This window comes from Prunus persica, chromosome G8 (assembly GCF_000346465.2).
Source record: "Prunus persica cultivar Lovell chromosome G8, Prunus_persica_NCBIv2, whole genome shotgun sequence".
NCBI classification, from domain to species: Eukaryota; Viridiplantae; Streptophyta; class Magnoliopsida; order Rosales; family Rosaceae; genus Prunus; species Prunus persica.
Genome location: NC_034016.1, coordinates 22,479,348 through 22,500,308, shown reverse-complemented (window position 1 = coordinate 22,500,308; position 20,961 = coordinate 22,479,348). Strand labels below are relative to the sequence as shown.

Sequence of the window (20,961 nt, the reverse complement as noted above, 5' to 3'; positions counted from 1 at the left end):
CTCTAGAGTATGAGGAAGTTGCTCTCAATGTTCTGCCACCAATACTTTTATCTCAAGATTCTCAAAGAACTTTTGTGAAATTCTCCCGCGCTCCTTATTCTTAATCAACAGTACGACAAAGGATCCTGATCCCTCAATTCTAGGACTTGGGATTCGAATGTTCAATCTGGGGCTTGGTGCGTGAATGCTTAGCCCGGAAGTACTAGGAGTGCGAGTGGCTGCTATCCCCAAATGTAGATTTGACCTGTCATCATAAGTACTCGGGCCAAATCCCATTTCAATGTCCTCTTATTTTGTGTTATCTTTAAAGACAATCTCACATGCAGTAGATACCGCTAGGAGAACATTAAACCTGAAGCATGTCCCTCGTTCCCCAATCTCCTTGTCCACAATTCGTATTTCTCCATGCATCAAACGTACCTATAGTGCAAAATTTACAAGGAGATGTATATCAAGCATGTGAGCAGGCATGAATATTCCAAAAAATCAGTCTGTTTAGCCAAGTAATATACACACAAACACAAACATGTAAAGGCATGTTTCCAAGTAAAAAGAAAAGTATATAAAATTGATGTTGATTGCTTACAACAATACCAAGTCCTAAGCTAGTACCTCCTTCTCCAAGAGCAGTTTCTTTGACTTGGACATAGTTTTCAAATACTGATATTTGCTTTTCCTTAGGAATTCCCTTCCCTGTATCATCCACCTCAAATACAAATTCCAAATAATTTGAACCGTTTTGGACCACATTCATTGTTTCCCTGTCAGCTTTTGCTTTCATGTTCTTGTTAAAAAAGCACAACAATTGTCTCATAACACCAATGTTCCTGTCAGAAGCAACTATGGAGTTCTTAAAACTGGGGTTTTCCACCCAAGCATGGACTGCTACATGTCCTTCCGAAGTAAATTTGACAGCATTGCTTATTAAGTTGCATAATATTTGCTTAAGTCTTCCCATGTCACCTTTCACTCTCGAAAACTTTATAACGGAGCCATCATAAGGACCCAACGCCACATCTATGCTTTTCCTTACACCCACAGGATGATACAAATCGACCACATCTTCAAGAATGGGCCACCTCAAATTCCTCTTCTTCCAGTTGCATTTTGCCCGCTTCAATTTGACTTGTATCAAGAATAGAGTTCAATATGCCTACCAAACAGTTACATATATTTAGCATTATTTACATGTTATTGAGTTATAGACAAAGAAAATCATATGCATCATGCATGAACAGTTACATATACTACCACTAGTTGAGGTTAATGGATCATTGAGACTACTTACAATTACCTAACAGGTCCCTTGTACAAGAATCCATTTGTCTTAAATTTGTTTCTAATTCAGAACTTGGGGCAACTTCATCGTAAGATATCTCGATCAACTGGTAATTCCGGCTAGAGCAGCACGAACATAATGGCTTGCAGTAGTAAATGCAAGACTTTTATTCATACTCTCTCTCTGCTTGTTGCCTCCATTTGCTTTATCAGTGTGACACAAAGATGCATCTCTCGTCTCCCCGCACTAAGCATTAGGAAAATATAGCTGAATATGAAGACAACCATAATAATAATCATTACAATAAGGAGGATGAGTGCCACTTTGCAATTCTTATGAACAAGGCCGGTCAATAAACTTTGCGGGAAAGCCATTAGTACATAAACCTAAAACCTAAAAAGTATATACAAATCAAGTGATACATCTGAAGTACATAAATCTGAACAAATTATAACACCAAATAGGACCAAATAGGCAAATAAGATACAAGTGCACAAACTATAATAATATAAAACAGAAACTGTGGCTTTTCAACCCAACAAGTTGTTGATGCATGCTAAAAGTTCGGCAGCCAAGTATAACCAGGATGCCTCCTATGCCATCTTTGAGGCCAAGTATCATGGATCTTCATGAAGTAACTCACATTCACTGACCACCATTATCAATAGGATCTCTTCTCTATATCCCTTTCTTCACCATCTCAGCCCACCTTGCAATGACATTGGAGACTTCAAATTTACCAGCAAACTTCATCTTTTGAGCAAGCTCCTCAAAAATGTCAGGTTTCCCAGCTCTGGAGAAGTCGGCTGCAAACTTCTTGAAATCAAGCTGAGGAGGTTTCATTCCTCTCTCTATCATTTCCTCTAGATATTTACAGGCCTCCCCTGATCTTCCCTGACTAATGAGACCTCCAATGAGAACAGTGTATGAGTTATCATCAGGGCAACACCCCTTCTGAATCATCTCATCCCATACCGCACAACCCATATCATAATTTCTCATCTGAAAATAAGACTTCATGATCATGTTATAAGTGTGTATCGATGGCTCAACGCCATTTTGGATCATCTTCTTGTATATCCTCACTGCATCATCTGGCATTCTCTGCTGCCTTGTCATCAATTTTATCAAGGCATTGTAAGTCTTCCCATCAGGAGTGCAACCGTTTTCCTTCATCTCTTTCAACAATTCATAAACCATTTCCATATTCTTTTGATTTCCAAACCCTGTGATTAGGCATGTGTAAACCACAGCATCTGGCTGGCACCCAGATCCACGCATTTCGTAAAAAGAGTCAACTGCTTCTTTCATCTTCTTTTGTTTGCAGAAATCGTGAATTATAATACTATAGCTTCTAACGTTGGGTGACGGACCCTTGGCTTTCATGACCTCAAACAACTTGATAGCATCAGACCTCTTGTGACCCCTCAACAACCCTCCAAGCATAGCATTATACACAACAATATCAGGCTTAAATCCTTTGTCAATCATCTCATTCCACACCCTCCCTGCCTCCATTAAATTCTTCGAGCTGCACCACCCGTTGAGCAGTAGTGTGTAAGTTTGTAAATTTGGTGTAAACCTCCCTTTCAACTTCTCGAAAAGCAATTGCATTTCTTTTCCCAGCTTTGCCTTTCCAAGAGTATCAAGGAAGCAATTAATAGTATTGACATCAACTTTGAACTTGTACAACTTCATCAGCTCAAAAATGCCAACAGCTTTCTTCCTCTCTTTGGCAGCAGCAAAAGCCTTAAAAGCAATCACAAATGTTTCAATTGTCAAAAGTTCTTTGGCTCCCATTTCTTCAAGCAGGGACACCATGGTCTCAAACTGTCTAGTCTTTCCTAAAATGCTCATCATCGAATTATAAGTCCTCGAATCATGGGCAAACCCTGGCTTCTGCCCCGCCCAACAGAAAAATCGAAAGGCGGGCTTTCTAGCATGCTGGAAGCGTATCAACACGGCCACAACCAAATCATGCGACAAATGAATGCCACATTCATCAAGAACCGCCTCCATATTCCGATCTAAGGCAAACAATTCATCGATCACCTTGCATACCCTATCAACCTCTTCCGGGTCCCCACTAGAACTAGCATGAAAACCGTCATTACCTTCCCATTCACCCCTAGCCTCGTCCTCACTATCAATTTCAGCATCAGAATCCGAACCACCAGCGGTGGCACTAGAAAATCCCCTAATCCTATGAGGATATTCCATACCAACCACATTTCCTAGTAAGTGAACATTGGGCACCACCACCAATCTTGGAATTGTAAAATGGGAAAGTGTGGGTGTTAGCAATTTTTCTTGTAGAGCAAAGAGTGAAGTGGGGTGTGGCAAAAGAAACGGAATTTGACAATGAGAATGATGGAAATTACGATGAGGAGGAAAATGAAGCAAACCAGGCAGGGGCAGAGTGCTACCACTAGGAAGGCACCTTTGCTCTCCACGACGTCGTTTTTCTCGTCCAGACCTTGGCCCCTGACAGACAGAGCGTAGCGAGGGGGTGAGCCGGCGGTAAAGGTGGGCATCTGAGACTAGTATTGGGTGGGATTGAGAGTAAAGTAAGTGGCTTTGGAGACAGAGCGAGTAGTGTTGGTGCTGGTGCTGGTGTTGAGTGGGTGTGGATCGTCTTAGAAAGTGCGACATTGGGCAGCCATGAAAGGACGCTTGAGTTGAGGCCTCTGGTTCTGGTAGTCTGTCTGGTAGATCGAGATTAGAGAGAGCGAGAGAGAGAGAGAGAAATCAACTTCAAGCAAGTTCTATCTATCCAGTATCAAAAGATTCAAAGATGAAACTTGTAGCCCCTGACTGACAACGTAACTTGCACATTGTTGGGCCCAATTCTATCGCAGGCCGGCCCAATCAGGCCAACAAAATGAAAAAAAATAAAAATAAAAATGATGGATGGAGGGAGACTGAGACAGAGTCTGAGAGAGAGGTAGGGTTTCCCGCCAAACAGCAGCTTCCCTCCCGGCCATTTTCGGTTATTTCCCGCTACATGAAACATTCCTCTCTTTTACTTGAGAATCGAAACCCTCTTCGCCCACAGTCCACGTGCATCAGTTTTAAGTTCCTCTCTCTCTGTAACCCGCATTCGCCGTGAGTGGCAGAACTACTAATTAACACAATCATCACACACATAGCAGGCAATGTCGCGTCGTCGGAGCAACGGCCATTCTCCATTGATCAACCAACAGCGCCAAATCACTTCATTCTTCTCCAAAACCACTTCTTCCCCATCCCCCATTTCTTCCAAATCCAAACAAACTCAAAACCCTAACCCTTGCCCCGGTCCCAGCCCTAGCCACACCACTCCTTCGCCTCTCCAGTCCAAGCCCAAGCCCAAGAAATCCCATGGCCAAGAGGTTGTCGGCAAGAGGATCAGGGTTTACTGGCCGTTGGATAATATCTGGTACGAAGGTTATGTGAAGTTGTTCAGTAAGGATAATGGTAAACATTTAGTTCAGTACGATGATGCTGAAGAAGAGTTGTTGGATTTGGGAGAGGAGAAGATCGAATGGGTCCAGGAAACCGTCAAGACCTTGAAACGTTTGAGGCGAGGCCCTTTGTCGACTTCCAACGAGGTCGTTGTGGATGGGCATGTGGTTATGGAGGATGAGGATAAGGAAGGCAGCAATGATGTTGCTGACGATGATTCCAGCGACGAGGACTGGGGGAAGAGTGGGGACAAAGACCTAGTTGCTGAGGAGGAAGAGGAGCTTATGGAATTGGAGGATGAGGAAGATGATGAAGTGCCCACAACAAGCACGAACAAAGGAAAGCGAGGCTTGAGGAGTAAACGAAAGCTGAAAGGTGGAGGGAATTTGGGGTCTGCTAAGAAGACCAAGTGTGATAAAGATGTGATGGAGCCTACCCCTAATGTTGAGAGTAAGTACTGGGATTTTAAGTGTGTGCCCTATGTTTCCCTTTATTTGTTGATTTTGTTTGGAGATAAGAAATGTGCCATACTGAGAAAATCATATTCAAATTTCAAATGCATGGCGGGGTTGATGGTGATTTTGTTTATAAAAATAATTACATTTCGAAGGGGCTTTCTTGTGCCTCTTTTTATTTATCTAATCATTTTCCATGTATGTGTATTTCTATGCCTGTTTTAGAAATGCCATTTCTATGCCTGTTTTAGAAATGCCATAGAAATGGCATTTCTAAAGAATGGCAGCAGTTTAGAAGTGGATTTACCTGATTTTAGAAAATGCAAGCCAAACTAGAGCTATTCTATCCTGTATGACTTAATAAGTGTTAATGGTTAGATTTATACAAGTTTAAAAAATAGGTTGTCAAGCTATATGTGAATTGCATGGTATTTTATTGAAAAACTTTGTGTCTTTCTGCATTTAGTTTCTTATTGCCATGCCAGCCAATGGATACTCAAGTTAACTTACCTTGATTTGGTTATTTCTACTTCCAATCAATGGTGTAACTATTGATACCGAAAGGTAGGGTCTTTATTGTGGTATATGTTTTATGCCATACTGAATTTGAGCCTGCTTAATGGCAGGCATGAAGGTGGCTAATGGTATGAATACTGTTGTATCTGGTGATGCCTCAGCAAGGTTTATCGTTCGTGAAGCTGAGAAGTTGCACTTCCTGGGGGAGTAAGTTTCTGTACTTATTCGCTATGGTGTTTCTAGGACCACCCCACTTTGTGCCTGTTTTATTTGGCAGTTGCAAACAAGCTACTGGTAATTGCTATGTCTAATGGCAATCTGGTAATTGCCATTTTAAGTTGTTAGTTTTACATTTTAAACCTGTTGTATGGCTACAGCCCACATATAATTCTATGCTGATGCCCTATGGGCTTATGTCACTTCAGATTTCAAAGACTATTCGTACTCCACAATACTGAGGGATATGGCTGCTGCTGTGATGTGAAGTGTTTTTCTGCATCTTATTTTCTTTGGGTCTTTCTGGTATAGCAGTCTCTGTGTAGTTTGGCTGGTGTCTTTGTTTTTTTAGTCTGTTTTTGTTGTTCGTTTGGCTTGTGGATGCCTTATCCACTTGTGTGTTCCTTTTTGTTTCTTTCAATAAATTTCGTTTCAATTCAAAAAATATATAATTCTATGCTGACAACATTAGTCAGTCACTGTATCTCTGTTTTGCCTATGACTATTGATGAAAGGAGAACTTTTACTACATTAGTATGCGCAGATCTGAATTTATTGCTCTTTTTTGGGAGGCATTTAGAAAATGTTTACGTGGAATCCCAATTTCATAAATGTTTTGCTCAACTGCTTTGGTCTGGAAACAGAGTGCGTAGGGATGCCAAAAAAAGATTTCCTGGAGATGCAAATTATGATCCAAGAACTCTTTACTTACCTCCTGATTTCTTAAAGAGTTTATCAGGTGGCCAGGTAATTGCTTTTGGATAGATAAGTGGCCTATTGGGTTTGGAGGCACTTTACCATCATGAACACTATTAATCTAGTCATGTGTTAATATTCAGAGACAATGGTGGGAGTTTAAGTCAAAGCACATGGACAAAGTTCTCTTTTTCAAGGTATGTTCATCCTTTACAGTAGCCAAGTAATGTTATATATATAATTTGGATTAAAAATATATATATGTTATATAATGCCACACAAACTTTCAGGGTCATTACTGCAGTCAAGTGATATTTGATTTTTGATTGAGCAGATGGGCAAATTTTATGAACTTTTTGAAATGGATGCACACATAGGAGCAAAAGAACTTGGTCTGCAATATATGAAGGTAATCTATCTTCAAATTCTGTCTTGGTGTTGGCCGTTGTGTGTGAGCACTTAACACTTTCTTTCTTTTCTCATTTTATCTTGACTGTATAATGGTTGGATAAAATTCATTTTATAGGTCAAAAGAAGAAAACAAAAAATACAAGCTGTTCTCTTCTGAATTTGAAATTTTCTGATATTTTTTAGCAGCATTACTTTGGCTACATCCATTGTGTTTCCTAAAAACCCTAAACCCTTTTCTTTGACTAATATTAGGGTGAACAACCCCACTGTGGATTCCCAGAGAAGAATTTCTCAATGAATGTGGAGAAACTGGCTAGGAAGGTTGGCTTTATTCTTGTCATTTTCTCTGAAGATATCTTTTTTTACTCTAATTCGTTGAAATTAAACATCTAATATCTATTACAAGTATATTTCTTAATCGGGGGGGGGGAGATTAATTTAATCTGCCTTAACTGAGCAGGGGTATCGAGTTCTTGTTATAGAGCAGACAGAAACACCTGAACAGATGGAGCTTCGTCGCAAAGAGGATGGCTCTAAAGATAAGGTATGCTCGTTTGACCTGTCAATATATATACTTGAATGTTTGTCATCTGATTTATATGATATCCAATATTTTAATTCTTAGCACTGCACTTTGTAATTTCATATCCATTCTGAAGCTACTCATAAAAGGTACTATGAACTTCTGACTTCACCTTTGTCTATAGGTTGTGAAACGTGAAATATGTGCAGTGGTTACAAAAGGAACTCTAACTGAGGGAGAGATGCTGTCAGCAAACCCTGATGCTTCTTATCTAATGGCAGTGACTGAAAACTCTCAGAATGTGGCAAACCAAAATACAGAGCGGATTTTTGGGGTTTGTGTAGTTGATGTTGCTACCAGCCGCGTCATTCTTGGGCAGGTGTGAGTCTGGTAGAACATCTTGTTCATCCTTTTCTCATAGTTTTCGTTCCCATAATTGTACAGACGTATATGCACACATAAAGCATACAGTTCCACGAACTGGGTGGGATTCATCACTCATCAAAGCAGTGAGGAGAGGGAGGGCAGAGGGGGTTCATTGTAACTGCTAAGCATAGTTGGTGAAATTGTGTGCCCTATTATGAACGTAAAAGGTCTGGATGGCGTGAGTTTCTGGTGCCTGCTGGAATCAGTGGCTGTTTACATTTCCATTAAATTTTGACTGTTTGAGGACATATATGATCAGCAGTGCAAGTTGTGACATTGTTACTCCTAATTTCCATTTCACAACAAACAAGTTTTTTCATGCTATGTTATGTAGTGCCTTAGTGAATCAAATGTTATGTATGTCTCTGTTTTTTACTAGTATTGCTTTACTGAACTAAATGTTATGTATGGATGTGTTTTTTACTAGTATTGTTTTCCCTTTAACAGTTTGGAGATGATTTAGAGTGCAGTGCCTTGTCTTGTCTCTTGTCCGAGCTGAGGCCCGTGGAAATTATAAAACCTGTAAAACTACTTGGTCCTGAAACAGAGAAAGTACTGCTAAGACATACAAGAAGTCCACTAGTCAATGAGTTAGTCCCACTTTTAGAATTCTGGGATGCTGAGAGAACTGCTCAGGAAATTAGACGTATCTACAGGTGCACCGTTGATCAATTGGTTTCTGGTTCTCCAAAGACATCCAACTTACATTCCGATGATTCTCATTTGGAAGAAGATGACTTGGGCTGCCTGCCAGATGTGTTGTCAGAGCTTATGAGAACAGGTGAGAATGGCATCTGTGCACTTTCAGCTCTTGGAGGCGTTCTTTTTTATTTAAAGCAGGCTTTTCTGGATGAGACATTACTCCGATTTGCAAAATTCGAGTTACTTCCAAGTTCTGGTTTTGGTGATATTGTATCCAAACCATACATGGTTCTTGACTCAGCTGCCCTGGAGAACCTTGAGATTTTTGAGAACAGCAGAAATGGAGACTCTTCAGGGTAACCTTCTTTAAATTATCTTAAACATGTCTTTAATTTTTCTCATTCTAATCTAAATTCATAGGTAATTTATTACTCTTGAAGGACAATATATGCACAATTGAACCACTGTGTTACCGGATTTGGGAAGCGATTGCTTAAAACATGGCTTGCAAGACCTCTATATCATGTAGAGTTGATAAAGGAACGCCAGGATGCTGTTGCAAGTCTTCAGGTAAATATTATGTGGGCATTGTTACTTCCAATTCTTCTTTTTCACTTAAAATCCGAATCTTTAGTGTATACAGTATCTAGATGACTTGAACTGGACATTGAGCACTTGGGCCTATCTGGCATACAAATGTTCTAATGTATGCTTCTTTCTAGGGAGTTAATCTTCCTTATGCACTTGAATTTCGAAAAGCAATGACTAGGCTTCCAGACATGGAGCGGTTGCTTGCACGTGTCTTCTCTAGTAGGTAAGCTTGGAATAACCAGTTGATTTTATTATCACTGTAGTAAACTTATGCTTATAGGGAACTTACCGATGGCTCCAGAGAATGATTTACAGTAACTGAATGTGACTGAATGCAGTAAAGCTTGCGGGAGGAATGCTAATAAGGTTGTTTTATACGAGGATGCTGCTAAAAAACAGCTTCAGGAGTTTATTTCAGCTTTGCACGGTTGTGAACTAATGGTTCAGATATGTTGTTCTCTTGGAGTCATCTTGGAGCATGTTGAATCTAGACAACTTCATCATTTGCTTACACCGGGTATTATTTGATTTTTGTGTTTGTATTTCTATCATTTCAAAAGATCTTTTTTTTCATCTTATAAATTGGTTTTGGCATGTGCATGTATCTTTTCATTGTTTTAAAAATCTTGGCATCTGATTGTCATTGTTTTGCAGGTCAAGGTCTTCCTGATGTCAACTCAATTTTAAAACATTTTAAGGATGCCTTTGATTGGGTACAAGCCAATAGTTCAGGTCGTATAATACCTCATGAAGGAGTTGATATTGAATATGACTCTTCCTGTGAAAAAGTAAAGGAGATAGAATCACATTTAACAAAATACCTCCAAGAACAGAGAAGATTACTCGGAAATAAATCGGTAAGAATTTCTACAGAAGACACATTGGTATTTTGATTTCTTAGTGGTGCCCTTCTACAAATAAGGTTAACAAAATCCCGTTTGTCTTCTGTTGGTCTGTTACAGATCACTTATGCCACTGTTGGAAAAGATTCTTACCTGTTGGAAGTGCCAGAAAGTCTGCGTGGGAGTATTCCTCGAGATTATGAGTTATGTTCATCAAAAAAGGTAATTAGAAAAAGGTGTGGAATAGTGAATCAAGTAGCTTTCATGGTCACATCTTCCTTGTGTTTCAACCTTAAACATGCAGGGTATCTTCAGATACTGGACACCAAATATTAAGAAATCATTGACAGAGCTATCGGAAGCTGAAACTGGTAAAGAGTCCTCACTAAAAAGCATTCTGCATAGGTTAATTGGACAATTCTGCGAGCATCATCTTAAATGGAGACAATTGGTCTCTGTGACTGCAGGTATGCGTTCTTTATTCCTCTGCATTGGATATCTTTCTAATCTTTTTTGGTCAAACTCCGTGTGTGGATTGGAACATGGCTTTACATTAACTTTTTCTTTTCTTTTAATAAGTGTGTTCGTCTATGTTATATAGGATAAGAGAACTCTCCATAATTACACATATATCTGAATTTCTATATGGATATGAGTACTGCTAGGGATACTAAATCTATTCACCAAATTATGTGGCAGTGTTTGATTGAATCAAGTGTGGGTCTTCAACCAAATTTAACTCTAGTTACATTTCAAACCTTTGGGCTTAAAAATTCCTTTATCTTATTTCTAAAAACACTTCCATGAATCTAAGCTACTTAGTGTCTATTTTATGTTCACGACTGACATTGAACCCTCATGTTGTAGAATTGGATGTTTTAATCAGTCTAGCAATAGCAAGTGATTATTTTGAAGGACCGTCTTGTCGGCCAGTTATCATGAGTTCATCATGTACTAATGAGGTACCCCACTTCTCTGCAAAAAGTTTGGGACATCCGGTTCTTAAAAGTGATTCTTTAGGGAAAGGTACATTTGTCTCCAATGACATTACTATTGGAGGTTCTGGCCATGCGAGCTTTATCCTTCTCACTGGTCCAAACATGGGTGGAAAGTCAACTCTTCTTCGCCAAGTTTGCTTGGCTGCGATTTTAGCGCAGGTAAAGTAGTCTTCTGTTATCATGGCCAAAAAAAAAAGTTGTCTTCTGTTATGGTCTGAATTTCTTTGTTGTATTTCATGGCTTGTAATGTTTGGTCATTTCCGTCTTTGTTTCTTCTACAGTTAGGAGCAGATGTGCCTGCAGAGAGCTTTGAGCTATCTCCTGTTGACCGAATCTTTGTTCGTATGGGTGCCAGAGATCATATCATGGTAGGCCAAAGTACATTTCTGACAGAGCTTTCAGAAACCGCAACAATGCTGGTGAGATTAATGTCTAGAGCATCCTAGCTCAAAGTAATTTGACGTTATAATATATTGTTCTGAGTTTCTCCTCATCTGGTTCTAATAGTTCTAATATTGGTTATGAATCTAGCATGTCTTCTTAATGTATTCCAATATCTTGTTCCATGAGATGTCTTTCATGAGTGAAACAAGTATATCAATACACTGAGTCCTGAAATTCTTAGAGAACTTTGAGTAACTTCAATTGACCAATGAAGGTGTTTTGGTTTAAGAATTTTACTGTTATAAACATATATTTCAATATTCTTTGTAGTCATATTCTACTCGTAATTCATTGGTGGCACTGGATGAACTTGGACGTGGAACATCGACTTCAGATGGACAAGCCATTGCGTAAGTGCTAGTCATGCTAGATATTTGTACATGCTTTTGCCTTTAACAAAATCAGTGTTTGTGCTTAGTTTCCTTTTCAACTGGCAGGGAATCTGTTCTTGAACATTTTGTCTACAAGGTCCAGTGTCGAGGAATGTTTTCTACCCATTATCATCGACTAGCTGTAGATTATCAGAACAATCCTGAGGTATGTTTCTCTTTCTTTGGTGGTTGATTTATTATTTTGACATGGTTGGTGATCCAATCATGAATGTTTCTAATCATGTATGCAATTGCCATAAATGGTACGAGGTTTTTCCTTCTAGTTTTTTTATTATTAGCCTCATTTTTGTAATTGCACCTGTGTTTAATTTGCTGCCTCTTGTTTTTGTTTTTTCCAATAGGTTTCACTCTGCCATATGGCATGCCAAGTTGGAAATGGAGACGGAGGTGTGGAAGAAGTTACATTTCTTTACAGGCTGACTCCTGGTGCATGCCCTAAAAGCTATGGTGTCAACATTGCACGGTTAGCTGGTAAGGATCTTTACCTTTCACTGCTTCCTTATTAGTGTCCGTAACACAAGTTGGAACAAACAGTAGTCAAATAATTTGGTTGTGAAATATGATCTACATCTGAGGCACCTTGCTGTCTGCTGTGGTTTTCTTCGACATGTAGATTATCTATGTCTGAAGCACTTTCGCCCTCAGCTAATGTCATTTATAAATAATTTGTCGTGAATGAAGTAGAGAAGTAGTCAAAATGCAATCATTTGGTTGTGAAATATGATCTAGATCTGAGGCACCTTGCTGTCAGCTCTGGTTTTATCAACGTGTATATTATCTATATCTGAAGTACCTTTGCCCTCAGCTAATATCATTTACGAATAATTTATGGGTTTAGGGTATAATATAGTAGAGTATAATATGTGGATGACCGGGACCATTTTATGAGAATCAAACAAGCTTCCGAAAAATAAACTCTGAGATGAACTTGTGCATTACTCATTTAATTCATTAGCCAAATTCCAGTTCTTACGATTATTTTCGTCAGGACTTCCTATTTCCGTCCTTCAAAAAGCTGCTGCTAAGTCTAGGGAATTCGAGGCTACATATGGTAAACACAGGAAGGCAGATAGCTTTTTCTTTCAAAGTCCAGTTGACAACATGGTAAGTTGCATCCAAGGGTTGATTAGTGCTGTGGAAAAATGGACTAGTCATGAGTCTGCCAAGAGCATTGACATTGACTCCCTAACTGAAGTTTGGCATAGAGCAAGAATACTTGAGCAACAAAGTTGAGATGATGATGCATTTTTTTTCTACTTACCAACAGTCATGGAGTGCAAGCTTAGCCATGTTTGATAGAATTTGTGACTTAAAAAAGTAGTACATATTTTGAGCCTATCCAGAAGACTTAAGAAGCCACTTTCTTTCTAGCTGGATTGACCAACTCTTAAGCTTACAAGTTATATATCTGGCAAATTGTTGTCTGGACGAGGAGACTGGTTCTTCCATTAGTTGTGACGTCAATGTATTGGTTCCTTTTTTATTTGTTGGTATTGGTTCCAATTTTCGACTGAGGCTTTGAAGTTTGTTGGTTGCTTCCATAAGTTGTAAAAGTTTATCTTTATTATTGGCATCCAACCAACTGAGGCTGACTGTTTTCAAAGTGAATTATATGCCGGTAGATCTGGTCGTTCATACTCCTACTGAACGGGTATATGCAGTTGCTGAGTTCCTAAATATCGACCTACTTAAACACCTTTTCTTATTCTAATTGGGTTGGTGGATGGGTGGGTTGGTTTCCTCCTTTTTGGGGATTCGATTGTGCAAAGGACGCATGTAGCTCAACCTGAATCTTAATGAATGCAAGGAAGAAGAAAAAATTGATATTTCTTTTTCGTATATATAATGTACGTAAAGACAGATGAGAGCATTGATATGCTGTTGCAAAATGGAAAATAGTACAATAATAAGTGTGTTAAACTGAATGATGTTGATCTTCTTCTACTTCTTCTTGGTTGTCTCCCAGGTCTGAGGTCTCATCATCAGAGTCCTGCTATGTATATACCCAACAAAACAAGAAAACAGAAAAGGAGAAATTTAAAGTGTGCCACTCTGCAACTTTGTTACGTAACGGTTACCCATTCATGTTTTATCATTTTCTTCCATCACATAAGTACGTAAATGTTAAACTTTTAATCCTAGTTAGCATTTTTCCGTTTAATATTCGTATTATACACGTGCTTGTGCATTTTTCAATAATACTTTCGTTTTTCATACACATCTTAAAGACTCGGTAAAATACATATTTTTTAAAAAGCAAACGTACAATACACATATTTTACACGTATGTGTATTCTTCACGTTTAATATACGTGTTTTTTTTTACAAAATTTTGAATAATACAAACAAAATTGATGTATTTTCCACATATTATTGAATAAAGATACTTTTTTTTGTAATTAAATATATTATATTAAAATATTATATAGTGGCCTAAACTCTGAACTTTTCAGTTGTATCTTGCCAAAATTTGGCCGAATAAAATATTTACGTATTTTATTTGTACTTTTCCGTTCTGTATTTTACTAACTAGGCTTTTCAGTTTAATGTATGTGGGGAGAAATCAAAAAAACAAAAGTAACCTGATAATGATATCCATACTGCTGCCGGACATTGTTTTGAATTGCTGTGATTGTTCGAATTAATATGTACATTGGAAGGATAATTCCGCTAGCCCTTAGAATAAGTACCTGCAAAAATTCAAATTATAGTTAGCAAGCATCCAATCACCGGCCCTGACTTTTGGGTGGCCCTAGCCGATATATTAAATGAGCCCCCTTCATTAGTATACAATAAAGGTTAATAAGAGCATGTCCATCCTAAAAGGCTAAGACTAAGGCAAAGGCAAAGGCAAGGCAAGGGCTATTCACGTGAATAGTGACAGCCTTCCTTTTTTTGGTTCCACCCCAAAAGGCTAGAGCAAGGGTAAGAAAAAAAAATATATATATGCAACAAAATATAAATAATTTAGAAATGCAAGAAATAAAATGATTATGCAAGAAATAAATAAATATGGAAGAAAATATAAACAATTTACAAATGCAAGAAAAAAAATGATTACAATTTACAAATATTGGAAGGAGAAGAGTTTGTACGAGGATTTGGTGTGGAAAGTGAATAAAATTGTTATGTATTTATAGGAAAAACATCCATAATTTTTTGATTTTTTTTTTATTTTTAAAATTGAATTTTGTTCTGTTTTTTTGAATTTTTTTGCTCGCCGACGTCAGCGCCTTCGGGCTAAAACCCAGGCAAGATCTGTCCTTGGGCTTGTCCGGGCTGCTTCTCGTGCGCTGGAGGTCCAAACCCCAAAAAATGGGCCTCTTGCCCTGGCAGAATGGCCTGCGGTGGAGGTGGCCTAAGAAATGAAATTTGTCTTTTTTGCTCATTCATTCTTTTTGGTTTAAACATAATAATTTCATTCTAACAAAGCAAAAGTACATAAATCATAAAAAACAAAATCATATTTAGGTCTATACATAATCAGATAGCTTCTAACATTCAACAAAATAACCTATTCTTTCACAATAAGTTCTCAAGTAGCCTTTTTTTCTTTTTTCTTTTTTTGTGGCTAAAAGGTGCTAATTAAAACAATAAAGAGAATCAACAAACCACCTAACAAAAGATAGAGGCCAAGCCCCAACAACAAAAAGCAAGAACAAAACTCAACAGAGACCGGCATATAGGATTTAGGGTTTAAGGCGGGAAAAAATAGTTTGCTGGATTGGAAAGAATATAAAGAGCTCAGTGGATTAAATAGAGAGTAAGTTCTTCCATGGAAAAACTAGGCGTTGCGTGGGAAAAGAGGAAGCGTGTTGGGATTTCTTCTGGGAAGAGAAATTGTGTTTCCTCATTTAATCTCATGGTGTGTAATTTTTATTTTTATTTTGAGTTGGACATTGGTATATATATATATAATATTTAAAAAAATTGGGGCCGCTTAAATGGAGGCCCATGGCCATGCCCTTCCCGCCCACCCCCAAGGCCGGCGCTTTCAATATCAATAATATCAAAAAATGAGATATGTCAATTTGTCTTTTGATTTGTTATTTACAGAGTGGAGTAGAGGAGAGGGCAAAGAGTTGAACCAAAGAAAGAATGTGGTACTTACAGTTAGAAGCGTGAAAGGGTTATCTTCGTTGCTACCGGTAAGCACCACAAAGAGGTGCCTCACAAGCAAAACCACCGTAAACTGCAAACTCATCATAAAATAAACAGTTGGAGTATGTTTGTTAGAATCAGAATAATATCTTTATCCCTTTAAAAAAAAATTATTATCGTTATAATTCAAAATGTACTTTTAACTTCTATATTGTCATTTTCGCCCAAAAAAAAAAACTTCTATATTGTCATATCCCTAAATTAAGTGGAATAATCGTCTTGATTTGTAGATCAGCGGTTTCAGATTTGAACTCCAACGTGACGTGGTTTGCCACAAGGAGAGCAACCTAACCTGGTCAACCAAGTAGAGGTAGGGGCAAGGCAATAATGGTACCCATCCATCCTTCCATACATATTTTGTAACGCCCATGGAATGGTGGGTTTAAGGTTTAGACGATAGGTTCTCTCGAGTCTTGAGTTCTTCTGAACTTAGGCACTGGTGCATAAAGATTTGTATTATATCAAAAAAAGAAACTTACAAGTAGAGCCAGTGATCGACAACAAGACGCACTTCTGTCACCTGCAGACGAGCATTGAGATTGAGAAGAGTAGACATTTTCTATCGGTTGCACCCGCTCTAAGTCTAACCTTGGGCTTCGTGACTCTTGGTCTCTTCTAGGAACCTGCACGCTATCTCTGGGAACACCCAAAAAAAAAAAAAGAAGCAAACTTAAACAAGACACAAGTTTCAACTCAACTCAAGGATCAGCATTTTCTACATGAGATTTACAAATATTTCCAAGTCGTCCAGATCCCATCACATATGTTATAAATACAAGAATTATGTTGTTGCAATTGCAAACAACTCTGTCTGTCTCTGTCTGCCTCATTCTTCAAATTAAACATCAATATTGAAATATACTTGTCTGCGTGCAATTAAAGGGATAATCATAATCACTCCAACGAAAAACAGAAAATTAAAGGGGAATTATGTATGCGGATAGATCACATATGTACTTATCAATTATGTATGTAATTCTGGTTTTGGATAAGATCACATATGTACCTACCTAATGGTTACTGCTGTGTCATCTACCTGCGACTTCTTTGGCGGTGCTGTGTATCCAGGTTCATAGCTCTGCACAAATTTTCATAAGTAAACACCTTCTTTTTTTTTTCTCTTTTTCAAATTTAAAATTTCAATTATAGCACTAAATAAAGCTAGAAGAAAGTTTCACTACCAGGTAAAGCCAAGTGACCAAACTATAATATTTAACCAAATCATTATCCATGATGAATTCTGTTTTTGAGGTAAGAAACTAATAATCACAATGAAGGAACGGAGAGTATAACCCAGAGAAAAGAAAGAGACAGAACAGACTTGAACAGAAATAAAAGTTACGGGAAAAGACAAATTTTAGACGCCAAGAATCCGAAACAAAACAGAAAACGATATCAACATCGTTTGATCATCTCAAATCAACTATGACATCCGACCCAATTCGATTTTGATGCGTAAACACGAAGCAAAACTATTCATTTAATATGAAGAAAAAAATCTGGAATGTAAAAAGAAAAATAATAAAAGAATCAAGAGAACCCAAAAAAAGTCTTATTACCTGGAGACATATTTCGCAGGTTGTATTGCCTTTCTCGTTGCACCACCTCTGTATGCAATTTCTGTGTGCAAACTGAGCAAAGTTTTGAAAAAACGAAACAAAAATCGATGTCAAGGCTTATTCAGAAACACCCAACACAACCCACAAAAGCAAAACTCTGTTTGCCTGTACCTTAACAGTTCCGGAGCATGCACAAGGAGCTTCCATGCTCTCACAGCTTCCAAATTCTTCTTCATGGCAAATCCTACAGACTAAAATTGCTGAGCAGGATTTCAAATCCAAATCCTCCACGTACAATATAACTTCTCCCATACTGTCACAACCTTTCCTCTGTTTTCAAAAATTTCTCTTTATTTCAAAATCTGCCCGTCTCTGTGTCCGTCTGTGTCTAGTTCTCTCTCTGTCTGCCTGAAAGACTGGACTTTAAATGAAAGAAATATGACCCGAACTTCCAATAATACCCTTGCACTTTTCTAAATGGAAATGAAATGAATATTCACTTAACTGGTCTTATGCCCTTAGAGCAACTCCACCCCTAAGGGCAAAGTCTAAGAAAAGGGCAAGGAAGGGCTGTCACTATTCACATGAATAGTGGCAGCCTTGCCATTTGTGGTTCCACCCATGATGGCTAAGTCTAGGGCAAGTCTAGGGCAAATACTATTCATTGTACTTTATTTCCTATTTTTTTAATACTTTAAACCATTAATTTTGATAATCTTTTGTAATTAAATTTTCGGATAATATTTTTGGTTGTCACGTGTCCATTGTTTTAAGAAAAGATTTTCGGATGAGAATCTCGATTGCCACGTGTCTTATTCCAGATAAAATTTTCGGATATTCATTAAAAAAAATTATAATCTCAGATTTCATATAACATTTTCACCCTCTAAAATTGTACCACGTGTCCCATGTCAGATAAGATTTTCAGATATTTTAAAAAAATTATAATCTCATATTTCAGATAAGATTTTTTTTTTCTTTTTACAAATGGAAAGTAGTAGAAAAATGTGAGTGGAGGATAAAAAATATTGGAAGGAGAAGAGTTTGTATGGAGAATTGGTGTGGGAAGTGAAAAATGTGAGTGAAGAGTAAGAAATATTGGAAGGAGAATAGTTTGTGTGGAGAATTGGTGAGGAAAGTGAATAATGTAAGTGGAGAGTAAAAAATATTGGGGATGGAGAAGAATTGTATGAAGATTTTGTGTGGAAAGTAAATAAAATGGTTAGGTATTTATAGGGAAAAAATACATAATTTTTTGGTATTTTTTAAAAAAAATTTCAGAATTTTTCAGAATTTTTTTGCAATTTTTTTAGCAAAAAAAACGAGGACCGTCGGATTTCTGGAAAAAAATCCATCGGAGCGTCCCTGGCGCGACACGTGGCTTGTTACAGTTGGTTGCTGTCAGGGATGACGTCAGCATGACATCATCCAACTCGGGCTGAAGCCCAGGCTGAAGTTGCCTTTGGGCCTGCCCGGGCTCGTGGGACCCAGCAGCTGCCTGGGCTCTCTTCCTCGCGCTGGAGCTGTGTTGGGCTCGCCTGGGGGCCCTTCTACCCGGGTTGGGTCTTGCGCTGCCAGTGCTCTTACGCGTTTTCACAAAACTAAAAATGGTCTTTGACGCCATAAATATGGACGCGAGACTTACACTGCACGCTCAAACACACTTCAAACTTCTTCTTTTTTAATAGAAATGCAATGGATTGCACTCATAATTTATGTCTAAATGCCGTCAGTTATAAGGATCAATACAAATACAAATAATTACATAGGATTAGTGCAAATACGAAACCACAATAACCACAAAAGGTTAATTCAAATACGAAAGAATTCACCGACAACAGCAAGCACACAAGGTGTACCACTATGTTGTCCCTAAGACAGCCAAGCAACCAACAAATTCAACCAAGATAGCCAAGCACCAAAATCTAGAGGGGTGGAGGGAATGGAAGAAGAGGGGAGGGATAGAGGCCACTGACTCCGAAAGGGGCGGCAATTGAAACTTTTCTCACCTTTAAGGTTTTCTCTCGAGGTTCTTTGTTTGTTGAAGGAAAGAAAGAAAAGTAGAAGTGATCATCTAATTGAGCAGTTGTGGCAATACAAATTTACATGTGTATGAGAGCTATAAATTGAGACATAATTGGAACAATAAGCGTAAAACCAACATGTATGTAATCACATATTGATTAGGTGCGGACGACGTCGTTTATACATAACAACAAAGAGTTGGGTATTGGAATCGGATCAACTACTCCCCTAGTTGATCCCATTCTTGATTTTGAGGGTATTCGATTATGGAATTTAAGGTAGAACCTGCATAATGTTTTATTCCTTATGTGTTAGTAAATGAGGGAGAAGTCATGAATTGGAATTATTCCAATACCCAATCATGATAAGTAAACATGTCATGAAAGTTTATAATCCATTTTTGTATACACAGAAAAAGCATGAATTGGAATCATTCCAATACCCAATCTTTATAAGTAAACATACCATGAAAGTTTATAATCAGTTTTTGTTATGCTAAATGTTTTGTTAAACATTTTTTCCTCTTACATAGCGATTTATAATTTTTTAAATTCAAGTCCCGTTCTTTTTTAGACCAACCCAACCCACTATGATCGGGTTGGACGAGTCGATCGGGTTGACCTGAAATTGTGCCCGCCCTTGTGGCATAGCATAGAAATATGGATCTTAAAGGACAGGAAAAATATTTGTAGTGTTTTAATAAATTAGAAGTAATTGTATTATGTTTTAATAAAACATAAATTATTAAATTAGGTATAAAAAATGACAGTAATAATATTTAAATATTTCAATTGTGGAGGATAATTTTATCAAGGAAGAGATTCATCAAATAAAACGGTGGAAAATAAAAGAAAAGGAAAAGAGTGAAGATGATCTGTAACGCGGATAAACAGAGGGGCAATGCCGTCCTTTAATATAATTTTATTATTGTATTCGCTAATTTGCTATATTGAACTGAATTGAATATTCGTACATTATTGAATTAGGACACTTTTTTCCTCCTCCTCCTCCCTCCGAGTCCAATTCGAAGTTCTACTCCCGTCCCAAGTTCAAATTTGGGGCCTCGGATGGTTTATCAACGGTTGAAATCAATTGAAGTATCTGAAATTTAAAATGAATGGTCCCCTGCTCTCTGTCTATGATTATAACACCAAGCAAGAAATGCGCTCACCAGGTTCAAAACGCATGAGAGATAAGTGGTAAATGTGATTTTTTTATTTTTGGGTCTAAAAAACAAATGATGTTCCTCTGTCTTCTCATGCCCAATATTTAATTAAAATATAATAACATATAGGTCTTTTTTTTTATATTAAAATAAAAAACAAATGATTCAATTTTCTT

At 37.8% G+C, this 20,961-nt stretch overlaps 3 protein-coding genes across 6 annotated transcripts; 1 reads left to right on the top strand and 2 right to left on the bottom strand.

Annotated features, from left to right (window-relative positions):
• Nucleotides 1,556–4,017, bottom strand: LOC109946284 (pentatricopeptide repeat-containing protein At3g62470, mitochondrial-like). Of its 2 annotated transcripts, XM_020553661.1 has the most exons (2): nucleotides 1,915–4,017; nucleotides 1,556–1,866 (listed from the first exon to the last, which is right to left on the bottom strand). In XM_020553661.1, the coding sequence occupies exon 1, from the start codon at nucleotides 3,929–3,931 to the stop codon at nucleotides 1,958–1,960; it is 1,974 nt and encodes a 657-aa protein (XP_020409250.1). In that variant the 5' UTR covers nucleotides 3,932–4,017; the 3' UTR covers nucleotides 1,556–1,866; nucleotides 1,915–1,957. The 2 variants fall into 2 exon arrangements, with proteins under 2 accessions (XP_020409250.1, XP_020409249.1); XM_020553660.1 differs by having other exon boundaries at nucleotides 1,556–4,017.
• On the top strand, nucleotides 4,201–13,515 carry LOC18767598 (DNA mismatch repair protein MSH6). The gene is made up of 21 exons (XM_020553659.1): nucleotides 4,201–5,173; nucleotides 5,805–5,901; nucleotides 6,555–6,657; nucleotides 6,750–6,803; nucleotides 6,941–7,015; nucleotides 7,270–7,338; nucleotides 7,478–7,561; nucleotides 7,725–7,919; nucleotides 8,414–8,964; nucleotides 9,049–9,178; nucleotides 9,331–9,422; nucleotides 9,538–9,716; nucleotides 9,854–10,056; nucleotides 10,162–10,263; nucleotides 10,346–10,508; nucleotides 10,909–11,198; nucleotides 11,321–11,458; nucleotides 11,754–11,833; nucleotides 11,921–12,020; nucleotides 12,217–12,346; nucleotides 12,864–13,515. The coding sequence occupies exons 1-21, from the start codon at nucleotides 4,435–4,437 to the stop codon at nucleotides 13,106–13,108; spliced, it is 3,819 nt and encodes a 1,272-aa protein (XP_020409248.1). The 5' UTR covers nucleotides 4,201–4,434; the 3' UTR covers nucleotides 13,109–13,515.
• Nucleotides 13,673–18,004, bottom strand: LOC18766893. Of its 3 annotated transcripts, none has more exons than XM_020553662.1 (7): nucleotides 17,767–18,003; nucleotides 17,596–17,667; nucleotides 17,047–17,114; nucleotides 16,516–16,672; nucleotides 15,987–16,067; nucleotides 14,458–14,565; nucleotides 13,673–13,868 (listed from the first exon to the last, which is right to left on the bottom strand). In XM_020553662.1, exons 1-7 carry the CDS (start codon nucleotides 17,905–17,907, stop codon nucleotides 13,791–13,793), a joined length of 705 nt encoding a protein of 234 aa, XP_020409251.1. In that variant the 5' UTR covers nucleotides 17,908–18,003; the 3' UTR covers nucleotides 13,673–13,790. The 3 variants fall into 3 exon arrangements, with proteins under 3 accessions (XP_020409251.1, XP_020409252.1, XP_020409253.1); XM_020553663.1 differs by having other exon boundaries at nucleotides 13,673–13,865; nucleotides 17,767–18,001; XM_020553664.1 differs by lacking the exons at nucleotides 13,673–13,868; nucleotides 14,458–14,565 and adding an exon at nucleotides 15,022–15,217 and having other exon boundaries at nucleotides 17,767–18,004.

Bases quoted from the DNA above. Each gene is read 5' to 3' on its own strand.
- LOC18767598 (XM_020553659.1), top strand. From the start codon at position 4,435: ATGTCGCGTCGTCGGAGCAACGGCCATTCTCCATTGATCAACCAACAG. The intron at 8,965-9,048 runs GTAACCTTCTTT...TTACTCTTGAAG, and splicing joins AGAAATGGAGACTCTTCAGG to GACAATATATGCACAATTGA. The intron at 9,717-9,853 runs GTATTATTTGAT...ATTGTTTTGCAG, and splicing joins TCATCATTTGCTTACACCGG to GTCAAGGTCTTCCTGATGTC.
- LOC18766893 (XM_020553662.1), bottom strand. From the start codon at position 17,907: ATGGGAGAAGTTATATTGTACGTGGAGGATTTGGATTTGAAATCCTGC. The intron at 17,668-17,766 runs GTACAGGCAAAC...AACTTTGCTCAG, and splicing joins CATGCTCCGGAACTGTTAAG to TTTGCACACAGAAATTGCAT. The intron at 14,566-15,986 runs GTAAGTACCACA...GAATTTTTGCAG, and splicing joins ACCCTTTCACGCTTCTAACT to GTACTTATTCTAAGGGCTAG.
- LOC109946284 (XM_020553660.1), bottom strand. From the start codon at position 3,931: ATGTCGCACTTTCTAAGACGATCCACACCCACTCAACACCAGCACCAG.